Below are 22,807 nucleotides of genomic sequence, written 5' to 3'. Positions count from 1 at the left end.
CCGCCCACAACCTTGTAGCAACAACTTAGTAACACAACCCACAACCTTGTGGCTGCAACCTGGTAACACCGCCCTCAACCTGGTAACACCGCCCACAACCTGGTAACACCGCCCACAACCTGGTAACACCGCCCACAACCTTGTACCTCCATCTTGGTAACACCGCCCACAACCCTGTAGCTGCAACTTGGAAACACCGCCGACATCCTTGTAACACCGCCCACAACCTGGTAACACAGCCTACAAGCTTGTAGCAGCAAGCTGGTAACACCGCCTACAACCTGACAACACCGCCCACTTCCTTATAACACCGCCCACAACCTGGTAGCACAGCCCACAGACTGGTAACACCGCCCACAACCTTGTAGCTGAAACCTGGTAACACCACCCACAACATGGTAACACAGCCCACAACCTGGTAACAAAGCCCACAACCTGGTAACACCGCCCACAACCTGGTAACACCGCGCACAACCTGTCGGCCGCAACCTGGTAACACCGCCCACAACCTTTTAACAGCAACCTGGTAACACACCCCACAAACTGGTTACACCGCTCACAACCTGGAAACACCGTCCAAAATCTGGTAACACCGCCCACAACTTTGTAGCTGCAACCTGGTAACACCGCCCACAACCTTGCAGCAGCATCCTGGTAACACCACCCACAACATGGTAACACCGCCCACAACCTTGTAACACCGCCCACAACCTGGTAACAACGCCCACAACCTGTAACTCCGCCCACAACCTGGTAGCACAGCCCAGAGGCTGGTAACACCGCCCACAACCTGGTAACACCGCACACAACCACGTACCTGCAATCTGGGAACACCGCCCACAAGCTGGTAACACCGCCCAAAACCTGGTAACACCGCCCAAAACCTGGTAACACCGCCCACAACCTTGTCGCTTCAACCGGGTAACACCGCCCACAACCTTGTAGCTCCATCTTGGTAACACCGCTCACAACCCTGTAGCTGCAAATTGGTAACACCGCCCACAACCTGGCAACTCCGCCGACATCCTTATAACACCGCCCACAACCTGGTAGCACAGCCCACAACCTTGTAGCTGAAACCTGCTAACACCACCCACAACCTGGTAACACCGCCCACAACCTGGTAACACCGCCCACAACCTGGTAACACCGCACACAACCTTTTAGCTGCAAATCTGGAAACACCACCCACAACCTTTTAGCAGCAACCTGGTAACACTGCCCACAACCTCGTAGCTGGAACCTGGTAACACCACCCACAACCTGGTAACACCATCCACAACCTTGTAACACAGCCCACAACATGGTAACACCGCCCATAACCTTGTAGCTTCGACCTGGTAACACCGCCTACAACTTTGTAGTAGCAACCTGGTAACACCACCCACAAACTTGTAGCTGGAACCTGGTAACATCGCTCACAACCTTGAACCTGAAACATGGTAACACCGCCCACAACTTGGTACCACCGCCCACAACCTTGTAGCTACAACCTGGTAACACCGCCCACAACCTTGTACCTGAAACATGGTAACACCGCCCACAACTTGGTACCACCGCCCACAACCTTGTAGCTACAACCTGGTAACACCGCCCACAACCTTGTAGCTGCAACCTGGTAACACCGCCCACAACCTTGTAGGTGGAACCTGGTAACACCGCTAATAACCTGGTAACACCACCACAACGTGGTAATACTGCCCACAACCTTTTTACATAGCTCACAACATTGTAGCTGCATCCTGGTAACACCTCCCACAACCTTGTAACACTTCCTACAACCTTGTAACACCGCCCACAACCTGGTAACACCACCCACAACCTGGTAACACAGCCCCAACACCTTGTAGCTACAACCTGGTAACTCCGCCCAAAACCTGGTACACCGCCCACATCCTGGTAACACCGCCCATAACCTGGTAACCCCTCCCACAACCTGGTAACACCGCCCACAACCTTGTAGCAGCAACCTGGTAACACCGCCCACAACCTTCTAGCAGCAACCTGGTAACACCGCCCACAACCTTGTAGCTGCAACCTGGTAACACCGCCCACAACCTCGTAACAGCGGCCACAACCTGGTAACACCACCCACAACCTTGTAGCTGTAAATTGGTAACACCGGACCCAGCTTGGTAACACCACCCACAGCCTGGTAACACCGCCACAACCTGACAAAAACACCCTCAACCTGGTAACACCGCCCACAATCTGGTAACACCGTCGACATCCTTGTAACACCGCCCACAGCCTGGTAACACAGCCCTCAGCCTGGTAACACCGTCCACAACCTTGTAGCTGACACGTGGTAACACCGCCCTCAACCTGGTAACACCGCCCACAACCTGGTAACACCGCCCACAACCTGGTAACACCGCCCTCAACCTGGTAATACCACCCACAACCTGGTAACACCGCCCACAACCTGGTAACACCGCCCATAACCTAGTAGCAGCAACCTGGTAACACTGCCCACAATCTGGTAACACTACCCACAACCTGGAAACACCGCCCACAACCTTGTAGCAGCAACCTTGTAACACCGCCTACAACTTTGTAGCTACAATCTGATAACACCACCTACAACGTGGTAACATCGCCCGCAGCCTAGTAACACCGCCAACAACCTGGTAACACCGCTCACAACCTGTTAACACTTCCCTCAACCTAGTAACACTGACAACAACCTGGTAACATGACCCACAACCTGGTAAACCACCCACAACCTGGTAACACCGCACACAAACTGGTAACACCGCCTACAACCTGGTAACACCGCCCACAACCTTGTAGAATCAACCTGGTAACAACGCCTACAAACTGGTAACACCGCCACCAACCATATAGCAGCAACCTGGTAACACCTCCAACCAGCTGGTAACACCGCCCACATCCTGGTAACACCGCCCACAACCTTGTAACACCGCACACAACCTGGTAACACCGCCCACAACCTGGTAACACCGTCCACAGCCTTGCAAGAAAGCTCACAGCCTGGTAACAGCGCCCACAACCTTGTAGCTGCAACCTGGTAACACCGCGCATAAACTGGTAACACCTCCAACCAGCTGGTAACACCGCCCACATCTTGGTAACACCTCCCACAACCTGGTAACACCGCCAACAACCTGGCAACACCGCCCACAACCTGGTAACACCGCCCACAACCTGGTAACATCGCCCACAACCTAGTAACACCGCCAACAACCTGGCAACACCGCCCACAACCTGGTAACACCGCCCACAACCTGGTAACATCGCCCACAACCTAGTAACACCGCCCACAACCTGGTAACACCGCTCACAACCTAATAACACCGCCCACAACCTGGTAACACCACCCACAACCTGGTAACACAGCCCAAAACTTTATAGCAGCATTCTGGTAACACCGTCACAAACTGGTAACACCGTCCACAACCTGGTAACAACGCCCACAACCTGGTAACACCGCCCACAACCTGGCAAAACCACCCACAACCTGGTAACACCGCCCACAACCTTGTAGCTGCAACCTGGTAACACCGCCCATAATCTGGCAACACCGCTAACAACCTGGTAACACCGCCCGCAGCTTGGTAACACCGTCTGTAACCTTGCAGCTGCAACGTTGTAACACCACCTACAACCTGGCAACACCTCCCAGAGCCTTGTAGCAGCAACCTGGTAACACCGCCCACAGCCTGGTAACACCACTCTTAACCGGGTAACACCGCCTACAACCTGGTAACACAGCCTACATCCTGGTAACACCGCCTGCAACCTTGCAGCTGCAACGTGGTAACACCGCCCACAACCTGGTGACACCGCCCGCAACCTGGTAACACTGCCCACAACCTCATAGCAGCAACCTGATAAAACCGTGCATGAACTGGTAACACCTCCTACCAGTTGGTAACACCGCCCACATCCTGGTAACACCACCCACAACCTTGTAACACCGCACACAACCTGGTAACAACGCCCACAACCTGGTAACAACGCCCACAACCTGGTAACACCGCCCACAGCCTTGAAGCAGCAACCTGGTAACACCGCCCACGACCTTGCAACAACACCCACAACCTGGTGACACCGCCCACAACCTGGTAACACCACTCTCAACCAGGTAACACCGCCCACAACCTGGCAATACCGCCCACAACCTTGTAGCAGCAACCTGGTAACACCGCCCACAGCCTGGTAACACCACCCTCAACCGGGTAACACCGCCTGCAACCTGGTAACACCGCCTGCAACCATGCAGCTGCAACGTGGTAACACCGCCTACAACCTGGTAACACCGCCCACAGCCTGGTAACACCGCTCACAGCCTGGTAACACCGCCCACAACCTTGTTGCTGCAACCTGGTAACACGACCCACAACCTGGTGACACCGCCTACAACCTGGTAACACGACCCACAACCTGGTGACACCGCCTACAACCTGGTAACACCGCCCACAACCTAATACACCGCTATCAACCTTGCAGCAGCAACCTGGTAGCACCCAAGACAACCTTGTAGCTGCAACCTGGTAACACCGCCTACAACCTGGTAACACCGCTTACAACCTTGTAGCAGCAACCTGGTAACACCTCCTACAAACTGGTAACACCTCCCACAACCTGGTAACACCATCCACAACCTGGTAACTCCGTCCACAACCTGGTAACATCGCCCATAACATCCCAATCAGTATGGCCGAAGACGACGAGGGTGAGAATCTGTAATAGCGAGAATCCGTCTTGGATACAAATATCCATGGAGATTTGGAATGGAAACAACAGTTGATCAGCGAAGTTGCAGCATCTGTGGTGAGAGTGATGGACACCGCCTTGACCACTATCTACGTGAATGTGAACACCTGAGAGACATTAGGAATAACTGTAGAATAATAAACCCCACATTTTTTGAGTTAGGAAAACACTTTTTGTCAAATATTGATACTGTTCTTAAAAGATTTCCCAATTTTGCACCCGCAAGATAACGTAAGCTTTTAAGGGTTGATAAATGTTAATCTTCTTGTTTGAGGAGCTGTTCACTTGAGACAGTTAAGCAAGTCCCAGCTGTGTCTGGGTACAAGTGACAGGATGAACAACCCAGCGGGTTTTCTTCCTATTGGGGAGTGTTGTACATTCTGCTATGGCGGTGTGTCCACTCACAAGATGAGTGGCGCTGCCCAATAAACTCGCCCCTCGGGGCAAAATTTAAAAAAAATCGCCCATAACCTTATTGCAGCAACCTGATAACACCGCGCATAAACCGGTAATACCTCCCACCAGCTGGTAACACCGCCCACATCCTGGTAACACTGCCCACAACCTCGTAACACCGCACACAACCTGGTAACACCGCCCAAAACCTGGTAACACCGCCCACAGATTTGAAGCGGCAACCTGTTAACACCGCCCACAACCTTGCAACAACGCCCACAGCCTGGTAACACCGACCACAACCTTGTAGCTGCAACCTGGTAACTCAGCCCACAACCTGGCAACACCGCTCACAACCTGGTAACATCGCCAACAACCTGGCAACACCGCCCACAACCTGGTAACATCGCCCACAACCTGGTATCATCGCCCACAACCTGGTAACACCCCCGACAACCTGGTAACACCGCCCACAATCTGGTAACACCGCCGACAACCTGGTAACACCGCCCAAAACCTTATAGCAGCAACCTGGTTACACCGCCACAAACTGGTAACACCGCCCACAACCTGGTAACAACGCCCAAAACCTGGTAACACCGCCCACAACCTGGCATCACCGCCCACAACCTGGTAACACTTCCCACAACCTTGTAGCTGCAACCTGGTAACACCGCCACAAACTGGTAACACCGCCCACAACCTGGTAACACCGCCCACAACCTGGTAACACCGCCCACTACCTGGCAACACCGCCCACAACCTGGTAACACCGCCAACAATCTTTTAGCTGCAACCTGGTAACACCGCCCACAACCTGGTAACACCGCCCACAACCTGGTAACACCGCCCACAACCTGGTAACACCGCCCACAACCTGGTAACACCGCCTATAACCTGGAAACCAGTAGAAATCATGTTAGGAACGTGTAGATATCACGTGAGGAACCTGTAAATATCTTGTCAGGAACCAGTAGATATCATGTGAGGTACCTGTAGATATCATGTGAGGTACCTGTAAATATCATGTGAGGTACCTGTAGTTATCATGTGAGGTACCTGTAGTTATCATGTGAGGTACCTGTAGATATCATGTGAGGTACCTGTAGATATCTCGTTAAGTAACGGTAGATATCATGTGAGATACCTGTTGATATCTTGTCAGGTACCTGTAGATATCATGTGAGGTACCTGTAGATATCATGTGAGGTACCTGTAGATATCATGTGAGGTACCTGTAGATATCACGTGAAGTACCTGTAGATATCATGTGAGGTACCTGTAGATATCATGTGAGGTACCAGTAGATATCTTGTCAAGTACGTGCAGATATTATGTGAGGTACCTGAAGATATCATGTGAAGGACCTTTAGATATCATGTGAGATACCTGTAGATATCATGTGAAGCACCTGTAGATATCATGTGAGGTACCTGTAGATATCTTGTCAGGTACCTGTAGATATCATGTGAGGTACCTGTAGATATCTTTTCAAGTAACTGTAGATATGATGTGAGATACCTGTACATATATTGTCAGGTACCTGTAGATATCATGTGAGGTACCTGTAGATATCATGTGAGGTACCTGTAGATATCATGTGAGGTACCTGTAGATATGATGTGAGGTACCTGTAGATATCATGTGAGGTACATGTAGATATCCTATGAGGTACATGTAGATATCATGTGTGGTACCTGTAGATATCATGTGAGATACCTGTAGATATTTTGTCAGGTACCTGTAGATATCATGTGAGGTATCTGTAGATATCCTGTCAGGTACCTGTAGTTATCATGTGAGGTACTTTTAGATATCACGTGAGGTACCTATAGATATCTTGTCAGGTGCCTGTAGATATCATGTGAAGTACCTTTAGATATCATGTGAGGTACCTGTAGATATCTTGTCAGGTACCTGTAGATACCATGTGAGTTATCTGTAGATATCTTGTCAGGTACCTGTAGATATCATGTGAGGTACCTGTAGATATGATTTGAGGTACATATAGATATCATGAGAGGTACCTGTAGATATCTTGTCATGTACTTGTAGATATCTTGTCAGGTACCTGTTGATATCATGTGAGGTACCTGTATATATCATGTGAGGTACCTGTAGATATCTTGTCAGGTGCCTGTAGATATCATGTGAAGTACCTTTAGATATCATGTGAGGTACCTGTAGATATCTTGTCAGGTACCTGTAAATATTATGTGAGGTACCGGTAGATATCATGTGAGGTACCTGTAGATATCTTGTCAGGTAGCTGTAGATATCATGTGAGGTACCTGTAGATATCTTGTCAGGTAGCTGTAGATATCGTGTGAGGTACCTGTAGATATCATATGAGATACCTGTAGATATATTGTCAGCTACCTGTAGATATTATGTGAAGTACCTGTAGATATCATGTGAGGTACCTGTAGATATCTTGTCAGGTAGCTGTAGATATCATGTGATGTACCTGTAGATATTATGTGAGGTACCTGTAGATATCATGTGAGGTACCTGTAAATAACTTGTCAGGTACCTGTAGATATCTTGTCAGGTACCTGTAGATATCATGTGAGATACCTGTAGATATCTTGTCAAGTACCTACAGATATCATGTGAGGTACCTGTAGATATCATGTGAGGTATCTGTAGATATCCTGTCAGGTACCTGTAGTTATCATGTGAGGTACCTGCAGATATCACGTGAGGTACCTGTAGATATCTTGTCAGGTGCTTGTAGATATCATGTGAAGTACCTGTAAATATCATGTGAGGTACCTGTACATATCATGTGAGGTACCTGTAGATATCTTGTCAGGTACCTGTAGATAACATGTGAGTTACCTGTAGATATCTTGTCAGGAACCTGTAGATATCATGTGAGGTACCTGTAGATATGATTTGAGGTGCATATATATATCTTGTGAGGTATCTGTAGATGTCTTGTCAGGTACCTCTAGATATCTTATCAGGTACCTGTAAATATCATGTGAGGTACCTGTACATATCATGTGAGGTACCTGTAGATATCTTGTCAGGTACCCTTAGATACCATGTGAGTTACCTGTAGATATCTTGTCAGCAACCTGTAGATATCATGTGAGGTACCTGTAGATATGATTTGAGGTGCATATATATATCTTGTGAGGTATCTGGATATGTCTTGTCAGCTACCTGTAGTTATCTTGTCAGGTACCTGCAGATATCATGTGAGGTACCTGTGGATATCATGTGAGGTACCTGTAGATATCATGTGAGGTACCTGTAGATATCACGTGAGGGACCAGTAGAGATCTTGTCAGGTACCTGTACATATCATTTGAGGTACCTGTAGATATCATTTGAGGTACCTGTAGATATCATGTGAGGTACCTGTAAAGATCATGTGAAGTGCCTGCAGATATCTTGTCAGGTACCTGTAGATCTCATGTGAGGTACCTGTAGATATCTTCTTAGGTACCTGTAGCTATCATGTGAGGTACCTGTAGCTATCTTGTCAGGTATCTGTAGATATCATGTGAGGTACCTGTAGATATCTTGTCAGGAACCTGTAGATATCATGTGAGGTACCTGTAGATATCATGTGACATACCTGTAGATATCATGTGAGATACCGGTAGAAATCTTGACAGGTTCCTTTAGATATCTTGTCAGGTACCTGTAGATATCATGTGAGGTACCTGTAGATATATTGTCAGGTACCTGTAGATATCATGTGAGGTACCTGTAGATATCATGTGAGGTACCTGTAGATATCTTGTCAGGTACCTATAGATATCTTGTCAGGTACCTGTAGATATCATGTGAGGTACCTGTAGATATCATGTGAGGTACCTGTAGATATCATGTGAGGTACCTGTAGATGCCACATGAGGGACCTGTAGATATCATGTGAGGTACCTGTAGACATCATGTGAAGTGCATGTAGATATCTCTTCAGGTACCTGTAGATCTCATGTGAGGTACCTGTAGATATCTTGTTATGTACCTGTAGATATCATGTGAGGTATCTGTAGATATCATGTGAGGTACCAGTAGATATCATGTGGGATACCTGTAGATATAATGTGAGATACCTGTAGATATCTTATTAGGTACCTGTAGATATCATGTGAGGAACCTGTAGATATCTTGTCAAGTAACTGTAGATATCATCTGAGATACCTGTAGATATCTTGTCAGGTACATGTAGATATCTTGTGAGGTACCTGTAGATATCATGTGACGTACCTGTAGATATCATGTGAGGTACCTGTAGATAACATGTGAGGTACCTGTAGATATCATGTGATTTATCTTTATATATCATGTGGGATACCTGTAGTTATCATGTGAGGTACCTGTAGATATCTTGTCAGGTACCTGTATATATCATTTGAGGTACCTGTAGATATCTTTTGAGGTACCTGTAGGTATCATGTGAGGTATCTTTAAAGATCATGTGAAGTGCCTGTAGATATCTGTCAGGTACCTGTAGATCTCATGTGAGGTACCTGTAGCTATGTTCTTAGGTACCTGTAGATATCATGTGAAGTACCTGTAGATATCAAGTGAGGTACCTATAGATATCTAGATAGGTACCTGTAGATATCATGCGATGTATCTGTAGATATCATGTGAGGTACCTGTAGCTATCTTGTCAGGTATCTGTAGATATCATGTGAGGTACCTGTAGATATCTTGTCAGGAACTTGTAGATATCATGTGAGGTACCTGTAGATATCATGTGAGATACCAGTAGAAATCTTGTCAGGTTCCTGTAGATATCTTGTCAGGTATCTGTAGATATCATGTGAGGTACCTGTAGATATCTTGTCAGGAACTTGTAGATATCATGTGAGGTACCTGTAGATATCATGTGACATACCTGTAAATATCATGTGAGGTACCTGTAGATATCATGTGAGATACCAGTAGAAATCTTGTCAGGTACCTTAGATATCATGTGAGGTACCTGTAGATATCTTGTCTGGTACCTGTAGATATTTTGTCAGGTACCTGTAGATATCATGTGAGATACCTGTAGATATCTTGTCAAGTACCTACAGATATCATGTGAGGTACCTGTAGATATCATGTGAGGTATCTGTAGATATCCTGTCAGGTACCTGTAGTTATCATGTGAGGTACCTGCAGATATCACGTGAGGTACCTGTAGATATCTTGTCAGGTGCTTGTAGATATCTTGTGAAGTACCTGTAAATATCATGTGAGGTACCTGTACATATCATGTGAGGTACCTGTAGATATCTTGTCAGGTACCTGTAGATACCATATGAGTTACCTGTAGATATCTTGTCATGAACCTGTAGATATCATGTGAGGTACCTGTAGATATGATTTGAGGTGCATATATATATCTTGTGAGGTATCTGTAGATGTCTTGTCAGGTACCTGTAGATATCTTGTCAGGTACCTGTAGATATCATGTGAGGTACCTGTATATGTCTTGTCAGCTACCTGTAGTTATCTTGTCAGATACCTGTAGATATCATGTGAGGTACCTTTGGATATCATGTGAGGTACCTGTAGATATCATGTGAGGTACCTGTAGATATCACGTGAGGGACCAGTAGAGATCTTGTCAGGTACCTGTACATATCATTTGAGGTACCTGTAGATATCATTTGAGGTACCTGTAGATATCATGTGAGGTACCTGTAAATATCATGTGAAGTGCCTGCAGATATCTTGTCAAGTACCTGTAGATCTCATGTGAGATACCTGTAGATATCTTCTTAGGTACCTGTAGCTATCATGTGAGGTACCTGTAGCTATCTTGTCAGGTATCTGTAGATATCATGTGAGGTACCTGTAGATATCATGTGACATACCTGTAAATATCATGTGAGGTACCTGTAGATATCATGTGAGATACCGGTAGAAATCTTGTCAGGTTCCTGTAGATATCTTGTCAGGTACCTGTAGATATCATGTGAGGTACCTGTAGATATATTGTCAGGTACCTGTAGATATCATGTGAGGTACCTGTAGATATCATGTGAGGTTCCTGTAGATATCTTGTCAGGTACCTATAGATATCTTGTCAGGTACCTGTAGATATCATGTGAGGTACCTGTAGATATCATGTGAGGTACCTGTAGATATCATGTGAGGTACCTGTAGATGTCACATGAGGGACCTGTAGATATCATGTGAGGTACCTGTAGACATCATGTGAAGAGCATGTAGATATCTCTTCAGGTACCTGTAGATCTCATGTGAGGTACCTGTAGATATCTTGTTATGTACCTTTAGATATCATGTGAGGTATCTGTAGATAGCATGTGAGGTACCAGTAGATATCATGTGGGATACCTGTAGATATAATGTGAGATACCTGTAGATATTTTATCAGGTACCTGTAGATATCATGTGAGGTACCTGTAGATATCTTGTCAAGTAACTGTAGATATCATCTGAGATACCTGTAGATATCTTGTCAGGTACATGTAGATATCTTGTGAGGTACCTGTAGATATCATGTGAGGTACCTGTAGATATCATGTGACGTACCTGTAGATATCATGTGAGGTACCTGTAGATAACATGTGAGGTACATGTAGATATCATGTGATTTACCTTTATATATCATGTTGGATACCTGTAGTTATCATGTGAGGTACCTGTAGATATCTTGTCAGGTACCTGTATATATCATTTGAGGTACCTGTAGATATCATTTGAGGTACCTGTAGGTATCATGTGAGGTATCTTTAAAGATCATGTGAAGTGCCTGTAGATATCTGTCAGGTACCTGTAGATCTCATGTGAGGTACCTGTAGATATGTTCTTAGGTACCTGTAGATATCATGTGAAGTACCTGTAGATATCAAGTGAGGTACCTATAGATATCTAGATAGGTACCTGTAGATATCATGCGATGTATCTGTAGATATCATGTGAGGTACCTGTAGCTATCTTGTCAGGTATCTGTAGATATCATGTGAGGTACCTGTAGATATCTTGTCAGGAACTTGTAGATATCATGTGAGGTACCTGTAGATATCATGTGAGATACCATTAGAAATCTTGTCAGATTCCTGTAGATATCTTGTCAGGAATCTGTAGATATCATGTGAGGTACCTGTAGATATCTTGTCAGGAACTTGTAGATATCATGTGAGGTACCTGTAGATATCATGTGACACACCTGTAAATATCATGTGAGGTACCTGTAGATATCATGTGAGATACCAGTAGAAATCTTGTCAGGTTCCTGTAGATATCTTGTCAGGTACCTTAGATATCATGTGAGGTACCTGTAGATATATTGTCAGGTACCTGTAGATATCATGTGAGGTACCTGTAGATATCATGTGAGGTACCTGTAGATATCATGTAAGGTACCTGTAGATGTCACATGAGGGACCTGTAGAGATCTTGTCAGGTATATGTAGATATCATTTGAGTTACCTGTAGATATCCTGTCTGGTACCTGTAGATATCATGTGAGGTACCTGTAGACATCATGTGAAGTGCCTGTAGATATCTTGTCAGGTACCTGAAGATCTTATGTGAGGTACCTGTAGATATCTTGTTAGGTACCTGTAGATATCATGTGAGGTACCTGTAGATATAATGTGAGATACCTGTAGATCTCTTATCAGGTACCTGTAGATATCATGTGAGGTACCTGTAGATATCTTGTCAAGTAACTGTAGATATCTTGTCAAGTAACTGTAGATATCATGTGAGATACCTGTAGATATCTTGTCAGGTACATGTAGATACCATGTGAGTTACCTGTAGATATCTTGTCAGGTACCTGTAGATATCATGTGAGGTACCTGTAGATATGATTTGAAGTACATATAGATATCATGTGAGGTACCTTTAGATATCTTATCAGGTACCTGTAGATATCTTGTCAGGTACCTGTAGATATCATGAGAGGTACCCGTAGATATCATGTGAGGTACCTGTATATATCATGTGAGGTACCTGTAGACATCATGTGAGGTACCTGTAGATATCATGTGATTTACCTGTAGATATCATGTGAGGAACCTGTAGATATCACGAGAGGGACCTGTAGAGATCTTGTCAGGTACCTGTAGATATCATTTGAGGTGCCTGTAGATATCTTGTCAGGTACCTGTAGATATCATGTGAGGTACCTGTAGATATATTGTCAGGTACCTGTAGATATCATGTGAGGTACCTGTAGATATAATGTGAGGTACCTGTAGATATCTTGTCAGGTACCTATAGATATCTTGTCAGGTACCTGTAGATATCATGTGAGGTACCTGTTGATATCATGTGAGGTACCTGTAGATATCATGTGAGGTACCTTTAGATGTCACATGAGGGACTTGTAGATATCATGTGAGGTACCTGTAGACATCATGTGAAGTGCATGTAGATATCTTGTCAGATACCTGTAGATCTCATGTGAGTTACCTGTAGATATCTTGTTATGTTCCTGTAGATATCATGTGAGGTACCTGTAGATATCATGTGAGGTACCAGTAGATATCATGTGGGATACCTGTAGATATAATGTGAGATACCTGTAGATATCTTGTCAGGTTCCTGTAGATATCATGTGAGGTACCTGTAGATATCTTGTCAGGTACATGTAGATATCTTGTGAGGTACCTGTAGATATCATGTGAGGTACCTGTAGATATCATGTGACGTACCTGTAGATATCATGTGAGGTACCTGTAGATAACATGTGAGGTACCTGTAGATATCATGTGATTTACCTTTATATATCATGTGGGATACCTGTAGATATCATGTGAGGTACCTGTAGATATCATGTGATTTACCTGTAGATATCATGTGAGGAACCTGTAGATATCACGAGAGGGACCTGTAGAGATCTTGTCAGGTACCTGTAGATATCATTTGAGGTGCCTGTAGATATCCTGTCAGGTACCTGTAGATATTATGTGAGGTACCTGTAGATATCATGTGAAGTGCCTGTAGATATCTTGTCAGGTACATGCAGATCTCATGTGAGGTACCTGTTGATATCTTGTTAGGTACCTGTAGATATCATGTGAGGTACCTGTAGATATCAAGTGAGGTACCTATAGATATCTAGATAGTTACCTGTAGATATTATGTGATGTATCTGTAGATATCATGTGAGGGTACCTGTAGATATCACGTGATGTACCTCTAGATATATTGTCAGGTACCTGTAGATATCATGTCACGTACCTGTATATATCATTACAGGTAACTGTAGATATAATGTGAAGCGACCATACGAGTCATAAATACTCATACTCCGCCCAAGTAAAACAGAAACAAGCATTACTTAGTGGGCCAGCCAGAGGCTTAGGGCCCGCGCAGGAATATCCCTGCAAAAAAAATCTGAAGCAGAGGGGAGTGTACGGGCATCTGAAGCAGAGAGGAGTGTACGGGCATCTGAAGCAGAGAGGAGTGTACGGGCATCTGAAGCAGAGGGGAGTGTACGGGCATCTGAAGCTGATAGGAGTGTACGGGCATCTGAAGCAGAGAGGAGTGTACGGGCATCTGAAGCAGAGAGGAGTGTACGGGCATCTGAAGCAGAGAGGAGTGTACGGGCATCTGAAGCAGAGAGGAGAGTACGGGCATCTGAAGCAGAGAGGAGTGTACGGGCATCTGAAGCAGAGGGGAGTGTACGGGCATCTGAAGCAGAGAGGAGTGTACGGGCATCTGAAGCAGAGAGGAGAGTACGGACATCTGAAGCAGAGAGGAGTGTACGGGCATCTGAAGCAGAGGGGAGTGTACGGGCATCTGAAGCAGAGAGGAGTGTACGGGCATCTGAAGCAGAGAGGAGTGTACGGGCATCTGAAGCAGAGAGGAGTGTACGGGCATCTGAAGCAGAGAGGAGTGTACGGGCATCTGAAGCAGAGAGGAGTGTACGGGCATCTGAAGCAGAGAGGAGTGTACGGGCATCTGAAGCAGAGAGGAGTGTACGGGCATCTGAAGCAGAGGGGAGTGTACGGGCATCTGAAGCAGAGAGGAGTGTACGGGCATCTGAAGCAGAGAGGAGTGTACGGGCATCTGAAGCAGAGAGGAGTGTACGGGCGTGGCCCAGTAGGGTGTAGCTGAGCGTGGCCCAGTAGGGTGTAGCAGAGTGTGGCCCAGTAGGGTGTAGCAGAGTGTGGCCCAGTAGGGTGTAGCAGAGTGTGGCCCAGTAGGGTGTAGCAGAGTGTGGCCCAGTAGGGTGTAGCAGAACGTGGACCAGTAGGGTGTAGCAGAGTGTGGCCCAGTAGGGTGTAGCAGAGTGTGGCCCAGTAGGGTGTAGCAGAGCGGGGCCCAGTAGGGTCCTTGGCTACCTTGAGGTGCTTGCGGGGCTTAGTGTCCCCGCGGCCCGGTCGTCGACCAGGCCTCCTGGTTGCTGGACTGATCAACCAGGCTGTTAGACGCGGCTGCTCGCAGCCTGACGTATGAGTCACAGCCTGGTTGATCAGGTATCCTTTGGAGGTGCTTATCCAGTTCTCTCTTGAACACTGTGAGGGGTTTGCCAGTTATGCCCCTTATGTGTAGTGGAAGCGTGTTGAACAGTCTCGGGCCTCTGATGTTGATAGAGTTCTCTCTTAGAGTACCTGTTGCACCTCTGCTTTTCAACGGGGGTATTCTGCACATCCTGCCATGTCTTCTGGTCTCATGTGGTGTTATTTCTGTGTGCAGGTTTGGGACCAGCCCCTCAATTATTTTCCACGTGTAAATTATTATGTATCTCTCCCGCCTGCGCTCAAGGGAGTACAGATTTAGGCTCTTTAGTCGGTCCCAGTAATTTAGATGTTTTACTGAGTGGATTCTAGCAGTAAAGGATCTCTGCACGCTCTCTAGGTCAGCAATTTCTCCAGCTTTGAAAGGGGCTGTCATTGTGCAGCAGTACTCCACTCTAGAGAGCACAAGCGTTTTGAAAAGTATCATCATCGGTATAGCATCTCTAGTGTGAAAAGTTCTTGTTATCCAACCTGTCATTTTTCTTGCAGTTGTGACGGCTACTTTATTGTGTTCTTTAAAGGTAAGGTCTTCCGACATGAGTACACCCAGGTCCTTTACATTGCCTTTTCGTTCTATGTTATGATTTGCCTGCGTTTTGTACGTGGTTTCTGTTTTTATATTTTCAATTTTTCCGTAGCGCATGAGCTGAAACTTATCCTCGTTGAATACCATATTATTTTCTGTAGCCCATAGAAAGACCTGATCTACATCTGATTGGAGGTTTGCCGTGTCCTCTATGTTGCCAACTCTCATGAAAATCCTAGTGTCATCTGCAAAGGATGATACAGTGCTATAGGTTGTGTTCTGGTCTATGTCCGATATGAGGATGAGAAAAAGTACTGGGGCAAGCACAGTACCCTGGGGGACTGAGCTCTTCACGGTTGATGGGCTGGATTTTATTTTGTTGACTATTACACATTGGGTTCTGTTAGTCAGGAAATTGTAGATCCATCTGCCTATTTTCCCGGTAATTCCTTTTGAACGCATTTTATGTGCAATAACACCATGGTCACATTTATCAAAAGCTTTTGCGAAATCTGTGTAAATTACATCAGCGTTTTGTTTGTCTTCCATAGCATCTAATGCCATATCATAGTGGTCCAGCAACTGCGACAGGCAAGAGCGCCCTGTTCTGAAACCATGTTGTCCGGGGTTATGGAGATGCTGTGATTCCATGTATTTTGTGATCTTACTTCTTAGCACTCTCTCAAAAATTTTTATGATGTGCGATGTTAGTGCTATCGGTCTGTAATTTTTTGCCTCTGCCTTATTTCCTCCTTTATGGAGTGGTGCTATCTCTGCTGTTTTTAGTATGTCAGGGATAACGCCAGTATCTAGGCTTTGTCTCCACAGAATGTGAAGGGCCTGCGATAGTGTTTTTTTACAGTTCTTGATGAATATGGAGTTCCAAGAATCCGGGCCTGGTGCAGAGTGCATAGGCATACTGTTTATGGCTTCTTCAAAATCTAGTGGGGATAGGGCGACGTCTGATATATGATTTGATGTTGGTATCATATCCATGAAAAATTCATTTGGGTGGGGTGTAGCAGAGTGTAGCCCAGTAGGGTGTAGCAGAGTGTGGCCCAGTAGGGTGTAGCAGTGTGTGGCCCAGTAGGGTGTAGCAGAGTGTGGCCCAGTAGGGTGTAGCAGAACGTGGCCCAGTAGGGTGTAGCAGAGCGTGGCCCAGTAGGGTGTAGCAGAGCGGGGCCCAGTAGGGTGTAGCAGAGTGTGGCCCAGTAGGGTGTAGCAGAGCGGGGCCCAGTAGGGTGTAGCAGAGTGTGGCCCAGTAGGGTGTAGCAGAGTGTGGCCCAGTAGGGTGTAGCAGAGTGTGGCCCAGTAGGGTGTAGCAGTGTGTGGCCCAGTAGGGTGTAGCAGAGTGTGGCCCAGTAGGGTGTAGCAGAGTGTGGCCCAGTAGGGTGTAGCAGAGTGTGGCCCATTAGGGTGTAGCAGAGCGTGGCCCAGTAGGGTGTAGCAGAGTGTGGCCCAGTAGGGTGTAGCAGAGCGTGGCCCAGTAGGGTGTACCAGAGTGTGGCCCAGTAGGGTGTAGCAGAGTGTGGCCCAGTAGGGTGTAGCAGAGCGGGGCCCAGTAGGGTGTAGCAGAGTGTGGCCCAGTAGGGTGTAGCAGAGTGTGGCCCAGTAGGGTGTAGCAGAGCGTGGCCCAGTAGGGTGTAGCAGAGTGTGGCCCAGTAGGGTGTAGCAGAGCGGGGCCCAGTAGGGTGTAGCAGAGTGTGGCCCAGTAGGGTGTAGCAGAGCGGGGCCCAGTAGGGTGTATCAGAGTGTGGCCCAGTAGGGTGTAGCAGAGCGTGGCCCAGTAGGGTGTAGCAGAGTGTGGCCCAGTAGGGTGTAGCAGAGCGTGGCCCAGTAGGGTGTAGCAGAGCGTGGCCCAGTAGGGTGTAGCAGAGTGTGGCCCAGTAGGTTGTAGCAGAGCGGGGCCCAGTAGGGTGTAGCAGAGTGTGGCCCAGTAGGGTGTAGCAGAGCGTGGCCCAGTAGGGTGTAGCAGAGCGTGGCCCAGCAGGGTGTAGCAGAGTGTGGCCCAGTAGGGTGTAGCAGAGCGTGGCCCAGTAGGGTGTAGCAGAGTGTGGCCCAGTAGGGTGTAGCAGAGCGGGGCCTAGTAGGGTGTAGCAGAGTGTGGCCCAGTAGGGTGTAGCAGAGCGGGGCCCAGTAGGGTGTAACAGAGTGGGGCCCAGTAGGGTGTAGCAGAGTGTGGCCCAGTAGGGTGTAGCAGAGTGTGGCCCAGTAGGGTGTAGCAGAGTGTGGCCCAGTAGGGTGTAGCAGAGTGTGGCCCAGTAGGGTGTAGCAGAGCGTGGCCCAGTAGGGTGTACCAGAGCGTGGCCCAGTAGGGTGTAGCAGTGTGTGGCCCAGTAGGGTGTAGCAGAGCGTGGCCCAGTAGGGTGTAGCAGAGCGTGGCCCAGTAGGGTGTACCAGAGCGTGGCCCAGTAGGGTGTAGCAGAGCGTGGCCCAGTAGGGTGTAGCAGAGCGTGGCCCAGTAGGGTGTACCAGAGCGTGGCCCAGTAGGGTGTAGCAGAGTGTGGCCCAGTAGGGTGTAGCAGAGTGTGGCCCAGTAGGGTGTAGCAGAGCGTGGCCCAGTAGGGTGTACCAGAGCGTGGCCCAGTAGGGTGTAGCAGTGTGTGGCCCAGTAGGGTGTACCAGAGCGGGGCCCAGTAGGGTGTAGCAGTGTGTGGCCCAGTAGGGTGTACCAGAGCGTGGCCCAGTAGGGTGTAGCAGAGCGTGGCCCAGTAGGGTGTAGCAGAGCGTGGCCCAGTAGGGTGTAGCAGAGCGTGGCCCAGTAGGGTGTAACAGAGTAGGGTGTAGCCCAGTAGGGTGTAGCAGAGCGGGGCCCAGTAGGGTGTAGCAGAGCGTGGCCCAGTAGGGTGTAACAGAGTAGGGTGTAGCCCAGTAGGGTGTAGCAGAGCGTGGCCCAGTAGGGTGTAACAGAGTAGGGTGTAGCCCAGTAGGGTGTAGCAGAGCGTGGCCCAGTAGGGTGTAGCAGAGCGTGGCCCAGTAGGGTGTAACAGAGTAGGGTGTAGCCCAGTAGGGTGTAGCAGAGCGGGGCCCAGTAGGGTGTAGCAGAATAAGTAACTCAGTATTCTCACCAACGAGTGTCGTCTGGATTTAATAACTCGGAGAATTTAATTAATTAAACTAATCTATAGTATTAAGTGTAAATGAGATGATTATTTAAACAGGTCAGTGAACTAAATTTTCCAACACAAGTTAACCGGAGCAACTGAATATATAATCACGTATTATTAGGAGAATTAATGTATCACACGGTCGACAGGCCTTGTGCAACAATATATATATATATTGTACATAGTTTCATACTTATCACTAAGATCTTTTAATGGGCTGCAGAAAATAATATTTATGTAGTGAAGGTAAGTTCCAGCTGCTACGTTTAGGAAAAAGTGAAAATGTAAAAACGGAAACCACGAACAAAATGCAGTAAAATCATAACATAGAACGAAAAAGCATTTTAAAGGATTTGGGTGTACTTATGTCGGAAGACCTTACCTTCAAAGAACACAATAAAGTTGCCGTCACAACTTACAAAACATGACAGTTTGGATAACAAGAACCGTTCACACTAGAGATGTTATACCAATGATGATACTCTTCAAGATGCTAGTGCTCTCTACAGTGGAATAATGTTGCACAATGACAACCCCCTTTCAAAGCTGAAGAAATTACTGACCTGGAGAGCGTGCAGAGAACCTTTACTGCTAGAATCCACTCAGTAAAACATCTAAACTATTGGGACCCACTAAAAGGCCTAAATCTGTATTCTCTTGGGCGCAGGCCGGAGAGATACATAATAATTTACACGAGGAAAATATGCAGGTCCCAAACCTGCACACAGAAATATCATCACATGAGACCAGAAGGCATGGCAGAATGTGCAGAATAACCCCGTTGAAGAGCAAAGGTGCAATAGGTACCCTGAGAGAGAACTCTGTCAACATCCGAGGTCCGAGACTGTTCAACACGCTTCTACTACACATAAGGGGTATAACTGGCAGACCCTTAGCAGTGTTCAAGAGAGTATTTGATAAACACCTCCAAAGGGTACCTGATCAACCAGATTGTGACTCATACGTTAGGCTGTTCGCAGCCGCATCCAACAGCCTGGTTGACCAGTCCAGCAACCAGGAGGCCTGGTCGAGGACTGGGCCACGGGGACGTTGAGCCCCGAAATCATAGCAAGGTAACCGCAAGGTAAGGCACATTTCTATGTTAGTTCCTTCCCCCGTCACATCCCAAATCCTAATCCTGAAAGCATCCGAGTGTTATATAGTCGCAATGGCATGGCGCTTTCCACCGATAATTCCCTTCCCTTCCGATAATAGGGCTTGTCCAGGTCTTCTTGAAGCCTCAAGCTGTCCTCCTCTGTCTTAATCCTTCTCATAATTTTGGCGTCGTCAGCAAACATTGAGAGGAATGATTCTATACCCTCTGGGAGATCATTTACGTATATCAGAATCAGGATAGGTCCAAGTACAGAGCCCTGTGGGACTCCACTGGTGACTTCACGCCAGTCTGAGGTCTCACCCCTCACTGTAACTCACTGCTTCCTATTGTTTAGGTACTCCCTTATCCACTGGAGCGCCCTACCAGTTACTTCTGCCTGTTTCTCTAGCTTATGCATCAACCTTTTATGGGGTACTATGTCAAAGGCTTTCCGACAGTCCAAAAAAATCCAGTCCGCCCACCCTTCTCTTTCTTGTTTAATCTTTGTCACCTGATCGTAGAATTCTATCAATCCTGTAAGGCAAGATTTACCCTCCCTGAACCCATGTTGATGGGTTGTCACGAAGTCTCTTCTCTCCAGATGTGTTACTAGGTTTTTTCTCACAATCTTCTCCATCACCTTGCATGGTATACAAGTTAAGGACACTGGCCTGTAGTTCAGTGCCTCTTGTCTGTCACCCTTTTTGTATATTGGTACTACATTAGCAGTCTTCCATATTTCTTGTAGGTCCCCCGTTTCCAGTGACCTACTATACACTATGGAGAGTGGTAGGCAAAGTGCTCCTGCACACTCTTTCAATACCCAATGTGTGTGTGTGTGTGTGTGTGAGCGTGTGGGCAGAGAGGGGGGGAGAGGAAGGAGTGTGTGTGTGTGTAATTACCTAAGTGTAATTACCTAAGTGTAGTTACAGGATGAGAGCTATGCTCGTGGTGTCCCGTCTTCCTAGGACTCTTTTTCCAATAACGCTTTGAAACTACACTTTGAAACTTTGTGTGTGTGTGTGTGTGTGTGTGTGTGTGTGTGTGTGTGTGTGTGTGTGTGTGTGTGTGTGTGTGTGTGTGTGTGTGTGTGTGTGTACTCACCTATTTGTGCTTGCAGGATTGAGCATTGACTCTTGGATCCCGCCTTGGATCCTGTGTGTGTGTGTGTGTGTGTGTGTGTGTGTGTGTGTGTGTGTGTGTGTGTGTGTGTGTGTGTGTGTGTGTGTGTGTGTGTGTACTCACCTATTTGTACTCACCTAATTGTGCTTGCAGGATCGAGCATTGACTCTTGGATCCCGCCTTTCCAGCTATCGGTTGTTTACAGCAATGACTCCTGTCCCATTTCCCTATCATACCTAGTTTTAAAAGTATGAATAGTATTTGCTTCCACAACCTGTTCCCCAAGTGCATTCCATTTTTCCACTACTCTCACGCTAAAAGAAAACTTCCTAACATCTCTGTGACTCAACTGAGTTTCCAGTTTCCACCCATGTCCCCTCGTTCTGTTATTATTACGTGTGAACATTTCATCTATTTCCACTTTGTCAATTCCTCTGAGTATTTTATATGTACCTATCATATTTCCTCTCCTCCTTCTTTTCTCTAGTTTCGTAAGGTTCAGTTTCTGCAGACGCTCTTCATATCCCATCCCTCGTAATTCTGGGACAAGCCTCGTCGGAAACCTTTGAACCTTCTCCAGTTTCTTTATGTGTTTCTTCAGGTGGGGGCTCCATGATGGCGCGGCATACTCTATGACGGGTCTCACGTAGGCAGTGTAAAGCGCCCTGAAAGCCACCTTATTTAGGTTTCTGAATGAAGTTCTAATTTTCGTCAGTGTAGAGTACGCTGCTGCCGTTATCCTATTTATATGTGCCTCAGGAATTAGATTAGGTGTCACATCCACTCCCAGGTCTCTTTCTCGATTCGTTACAGGTAGGCTGTTCCCCTTCATTGTGCACTGTCCCTTTGGTCTCCTATCACCTGATCCCATTTCCATAACTTTACATTTACTGGTGTTGAACTCCAGTAGCCATTTCCCTGACCATCTCTGCAACCTGTTTAAGTCCTCTTGGAGGATCCTACAATCCTCGTCTGTCACAACTCTTCTCATTAATTTTGCGTCATCCGCAAACACTGACATGTATGATTCCACTCCTGTAAACATATCATTTACGTAAATTAGAAAGAGGATTGGTCCCAGCACCGATCCTTGAGGTACTCCACTTGTTACTGTTCGCCAGTCCGACTTCTCGCCCCTTACCATTACCCTCTGGCTCCTTCCTGTTAGGTAGTTCTTCACCCATACTAGGGCCTTTCCGCTTACTCCTGCCTGCCTCTCAAGTTTGTATAGCAGTCTCATGTGCGGTACTGTATCAAAGGCCTTTTGGCAGTCAAGAAATATGTAGTCTGTCCAGCCTTCTCTGTTCTGCCTTATCCTTGTTACTTTATCATAGAATTCTAAAAGGTTTGTTAGGCATGATTT

The 22,807-nt window shown here is 46.9% G+C and overlaps 1 protein-coding gene across 1 annotated transcript; it reads left to right on the top strand.

Moving 5' to 3' along the window:
• Positions 1–4,240: 4,240 nt before the first annotated feature.
• Positions 4,241–15,185, top strand: LOC138353050 (prophage side tail fiber protein homolog StfR-like). Its single transcript, XM_069305689.1, has 2 exons — positions 4,241–4,296; positions 14,423–15,185. Exons 1-2 carry the CDS (start codon positions 4,241–4,243, stop codon positions 15,183–15,185), a joined length of 819 nt encoding a protein of 272 aa, XP_069161790.1.
• The last annotated feature ends 7,622 nt before the right edge of the window (positions 15,186–22,807 follow it).

This window comes from Procambarus clarkii, chromosome 56 (genome assembly GCF_040958095.1).
Source record: "Procambarus clarkii isolate CNS0578487 chromosome 56, FALCON_Pclarkii_2.0, whole genome shotgun sequence".
In the NCBI taxonomy this organism is placed as follows: Eukaryota; Metazoa; Arthropoda; class Malacostraca; order Decapoda; family Cambaridae; genus Procambarus; species Procambarus clarkii.
Note: the sequence above shows the minus strand (reverse complement) of the source record. Positions and strands in the feature narration are given on the sequence as shown.